Source organism: Gymnoscopelus braueri (genome assembly GCF_963280865.1).
Source record: "Gymnoscopelus braueri genome assembly, chromosome: 1".
NCBI lineage: Eukaryota > Metazoa > Chordata > Actinopteri > Myctophiformes > Myctophidae > Gymnoscopelus > Gymnoscopelus braueri.
Genome location: NC_137603.1, coordinates 37,391,473 through 37,396,472, shown reverse-complemented (window position 1 = coordinate 37,396,472; position 5,000 = coordinate 37,391,473). Strand labels below are relative to the sequence as shown.

General features: G+C 44.7%; 1 protein-coding gene across 1 annotated transcript in view; it reads left to right on the top strand.

The window, feature by feature from the left end:
- The window catches only part of mmp15b (matrix metallopeptidase 15b), a 30,964-nt gene that overhangs the window by 122 nt on the left and 25,842 nt on the right, over nt 1-5,000 (top strand). The window contains exons 1-2 of the mRNA XM_080449062.1: nt 1-680; nt 725-1,263. The exon at nt 1-680 is cut by the window's left edge and continues 122 nt beyond it. Of these exons, the coding sequence (XP_080305188.1) occupies nt 1,147-1,263 (117 nt within the window). The 5' untranslated portion in view covers nt 1-680; nt 725-1,146. The remainder of the gene's footprint in view (nt 681-724; nt 1,264-5,000) is intronic.

The window sequence follows — 5,000 nt, the reverse complement described above, 5'->3', positions numbered from 1 at the left end:
TTCAAGTTGGTCAGACTCAGAGAGGACAGAGAACGGCTTCGAGGAAAGGGTGCTCGGCTCACGGGGGGGAAGCAGGATTTAACGGGCAAAGAAACCATCACATAAAATCTTTACAAGAGGAGGGGGTCGCGATTCTAAACAGCCGTCCCTCCGTCGCGGTTCTACTCAAGTGGCCCCGGGCCGGCCGGTCAGTTGCGGTTCAACTTTGCTGTTATATTTTGTCGCCCTGCTAAATGTTGGGCGACTCCTCCGGTCCTTCACTATCAGTTTTAGTGAAGTACTGAAGTCTAATTGGCAATCCATTACGTCGCAGTCGTTCCACATGCCCTGCATTATTTGCGAGAAAAGTTGTCTTTTAAAATGTTTGCGATGAAGTCCTGACTGATAGTGCCGGGTGGTGGATCCACTTCACATTCTGGCTAAATAAGTAGTATAGCCTTTAAGTAACAGTAACACCTCCAAGGTTAGTCATTTACGGGACGACTTTGATGTCCATTAAACGAGACATGCGCTCTCAGCCTTTTGGGGGGATGTTTTAAAGCAGCGCGGAGCGGGACACGCCCTCCACAGATAACAGGACATTGTACCTTAAGAAGAGAAGGTGGACCAGGACCAGTCCAGTTCTATCAGCATTAAGAGAAGGTGGACCAGTCCAGTTGTCTTATCAGCATTAAGAGAAGGTGGATCTTCTCCAGTCCTGTTGTCTTGTCAGCATTAAGAGAAGGTGGACCTTCTCCAGTCCTGTTGTCTTGTCAGCAATAAGAGAAGGTGGACCAGTCCAGTTGTCTTTATCATCAGCAGAGCAACCAAACTTCCATGGAACCACCATTCTCACATCACGGACATGATCATCTCTCCAGTTCCTTGTGAACTGGAATGGAACTGTTTCCCCCGATACAAGTGCATTGGTGTGGACTGTGGACATTTGTGATGTCCCTCGTGACACAGTGAATATCATATAGGCTGGTCTTATATATGTTTTTGTTTTTAATCAGGCGTTTGCATCGTTAACAAACGGGGAAAGCCACAAGAGGCAACAACTTCCAGAAACACTTGCATCGAGGAGTTGGAGGTCACTGTCCGGTTGTTCATCTCCACCTGTTTTTTCCCCTATCTTTTTGCCCTTTTCTTTTCCTCGCCGGGAGCATGGCCTCCTCGTGGGACAGCTGGTTCTGGTTGCTCTGGAGACGGACCTTCCTCATCGCGCTGTGGCTGTGCGCGCTCGGTGCACGCGCATCAGAGGATGACACATTCAACTCAGAGGTAAACATTAGTGGTCAAATGGATCTCACCGGCTCTAACAATACCAAACTCTAAGTTATATTAGAACTTATAGTTTGATTATTATTATTTGATTATTATGCTATTACTGTTCTATAATCACATTTGTCTCCATACCTTGCAGTGGTTTTCAAAACTTTTAAATTTCAAAGGACCCCCCACTGCCCCCAGTTTGGTATGCATTAGATTAGAGTAGAGTAGACCTAGCTCTGGTCCATAGCGTTAGAAGGAGTTCTAACGCTATGGACCAGAGCTAGAGTAGACCATGCATGCACCCCCATTACTCTGAGAGAGTATAGCCTACAACGTGTTCCACTTGTACACTCCCAGAGTTATCCTACAGACCTGTAACTAACTGTCTCACACACTGTGGGTCTACGGGTCCAATTGTTTCCTATTCCTAGCTATCTATCTAATGACCTAATGGCTATATAATGACCCCATCAAGGAACGCTCGGGGTCCCGGCCGGACCCCACTTTGAGAACCGCCTAATTGAATGTTCTTAATGATAATAAGTAATAACACCACGGAGAGATGTGCATAATTTACCTCCTGTCTTCTCTTTTAAGCGAAGTGAATATATGGGCAAGTGCAAGAGGATACCCCCTTCTCTTCTAGCCTCCCTATCACACAGATTTGTGCGAATTAATGTGTGTGTGTGTGTGTGTGTGTGTGTGTGTGTGTGTGTGTGTGTGTGTGTGTGTGTGTGTGTGTGTGTGTGTGTGGGGGTCCTTGAAATTAAAATGGTTGAGAATCACTGCTGGAGCCGTAAACATCTTCTCTTATGGGGGTCCCTGGCATATCTTTTCAAATGGGGGTCCGTGGGCTAATAAGTGTCAATTTGGGGGTCCTTGGCATGAAAAAGTTTGAGAACCACTGAATTAATGGACACGGGGAAAAACAGACAGGTAGGCAGTCTAGACTCTATAGGCACCCACGTGCACCAGAAGAGACAAATGTAGCCTATTCCTCTCGCGCCACACTTTCATCCTCCGGTCTGCTCTGCACGCGCTGGAATTCTGTTGAAGAATGCTTTGCTTGAAATAGGCACACGGGCCAAAATACACAGCAGCTTACTCATTCCCCCCTTGCTGACACACTGACACACTCTCACACAGCAATTAATGAGTGAAACATGTAGGCCTACTTTATTGGAATATTTGGTAATCGACTGGAATCTACTGCTCATATAGTACCATAATACAACTTTGGCTTGTCACAGAAACTAAATAACTTTCCTCCTAAAACTGACAAGTTTTCTCCCCTTGCCCGTTTGTGACCCTGGAGTTTTGTACGTGTGGTGCCAAAGTGTGTTGTGGTAAAGGCCCCTGTATTTGTTTCTGTGTGGACTTTGCTCCAGCTGCTGCCACTTAGCCGAATGTTGACTAGTATTCTCTCTCTCTCTCTCTCTCTCTCTCTCTCTCTCTCTCTCTCTCTCTCTCTCTCTCTCTCTCTCTCTCTCTCTCATATGCACACCCACTCATCCATTCTGCTCACATTTATTCAGGTGTGTCACTGTAGCACTGGGTGACAAGTTGTGACTTGAACCAGGTCTTGATTCTTTGGCCACTTATCTAGCAGCCATGGCTACTTGTTTGTTTTGGACTATAGACACTTTGGAAGGTCATTAGTGGTGAGGCTGTGTGTGTGTGTGTGTGTGTGTGTGTGTGTGTGTGTGTGTGTGTGTGTGTGTGTGTGTGTGTGTGGGGGGGGGGGGGTGCGTGCGTGGGTGGGTGCGTGCGTGTGTCCTGTGTTAGTCAGACAGACAGACAGACAGACAGAGAGAGAGAAAGACCCTCAGGTCATTAGAGGTGAGGTATTGCCAAACGGCTATGGTGGTCTGTCTGCCTGTCACATCTTTACATAGCTTGTGTGTGTGTGTGTGTGTGTGTGTGTGTGTGTGTGTGTGTGTGAGTGTGAGTGTGAGTGTGTGTGTGTGTGTGTGTGTGGTGTGTGTGTGTGTGTGTGTGTGTATTGTTTGTGTTTACTTTTTAGGATACATATGTATTGGGACTTGGGAGTGCGTTTAGGAGTGTAAGTAATGTGTTTGTTTAGTGGTGTATTTGTTGGGAATGTGTTTGGAGTGTACATGTTGGGAGTGTGTGTGTGTGTGTGTGTGTGTGTGTGTGTGTGTGTGTGTGTGTGTGTGTGTGTGTGTGTGTGTGTGTGTGTGTGTGTGTGTGTGCGTGCGTGCGTGCGTGCGTGCGTGCGTGCGTGCGTGCGTGCGTGCGTGCGTGCGTGCGTGCGTGCGTGCGTGCGTGCGTGCGTGTGGGTGTGTGGGTGTACATCTGTGTGTGTGGGTGTACATCTGTGTGTGTGATGGGAATGTGTTTACGGGTGTACGTGTTGGGAGTTCATTCATTCATTCAAACCTTTATTTATTCTTGAAAGAGGTTGCCCTCATTTGCAGTGTCGTCGAGATACATCACAGTACAATTTCATTTTCATATCAATATTCACATCAATGATAAAACAAAACAAAACAGAAACGGTCCCCTATCGTGTGATACAACACAAGTTTAAAAGCAGTGGCAGACACTTGTGGGTAGGTCTGCTATCAAAGATTTAAATTGACCGTATGTTATGGGAGAACAGATCTTTAATTTAAGCTGTAGTGCATTCCAAGTGGTTGGGGCACTAAAACAAAAGGCTGTTTTCCTCAGTTCAGTGTTTACTTTGGCCCCTTTTCCATCACAGCTTAAGCACGACACTGTCCAGTACAGTCCAGAACCGCACCGCACCGCTTCAAAATGTCTTGCGTTTCCATTGCACAAAAGTCCCCACTCGCAAAATCCCCACCCTCCCCTCCCCTCCCGAAGGAAATCAACGCCCCTTTCTTTAACACACCAACTTAGCCTCAGGCTACAGGGTTAGCCTAAATGCTAGCGTGCTTCCTCAGAGCTAGTTTGGCTCTTAAGTTATTATTTGGCCATGTTCACCCTGACTTTAATCTTCGCTATTGTTGGGAAGACCTGTGTGGTGTCTAAACACGTTGCCATCACTTATATAAAAAACATTATTAGCGTGTATCGTCGCACATTCATTGTTGCCAGGTTTAGCAGAAAAAAATAAGCAATCAGGTCTATGAAAACAATCCCAAAAGAAGCGACTATCTACGGCTATTTGAAAATAGCAGATCTACAAACTCACAACGCGTAGCGATGCGACGCATTGTGAGTGTGTGCATCTGCTATTAAAAAAATATATATACATATATAATGTTGACAAATACATATTAATTTGGGGGTCCTTGACATGAAAATGTTTAAGAACCACTGGTTTCAACAACATATGGAAACAAGACCCAAATAATCAACTACATTTTAGAAACAAGCTGTGGTGGAAAAAGTACTCAAATGTTTTACTTAAGTAAAAGTATCAATACTGCAATGTAGAAGCACTCTACAAGAGAAAGTCTGGAATTACTTGAGTAAAAGTACAAAAACTATTGGTATCAAAATGTAATTAAGGTACCAAAAGTAAGTACTAAAATGTTTGAAAATAGCAGATCTACAATGATGCGATGCGTTGTGAGCTTGTAGATCGGCTATTTTCAAATAGCCTAGGTATAAAATAGGGCTTAAGTGCTTAATGTATGTTTTATAATGTGATCATTTTTATCTGAAAAGTAACTAGTAACTAGTAACTAATACGTTTTCAGATAATTGTAGTGGAGTAAAAGTACTACCAATATTTACAAGCAACTTTACAGAAAAAT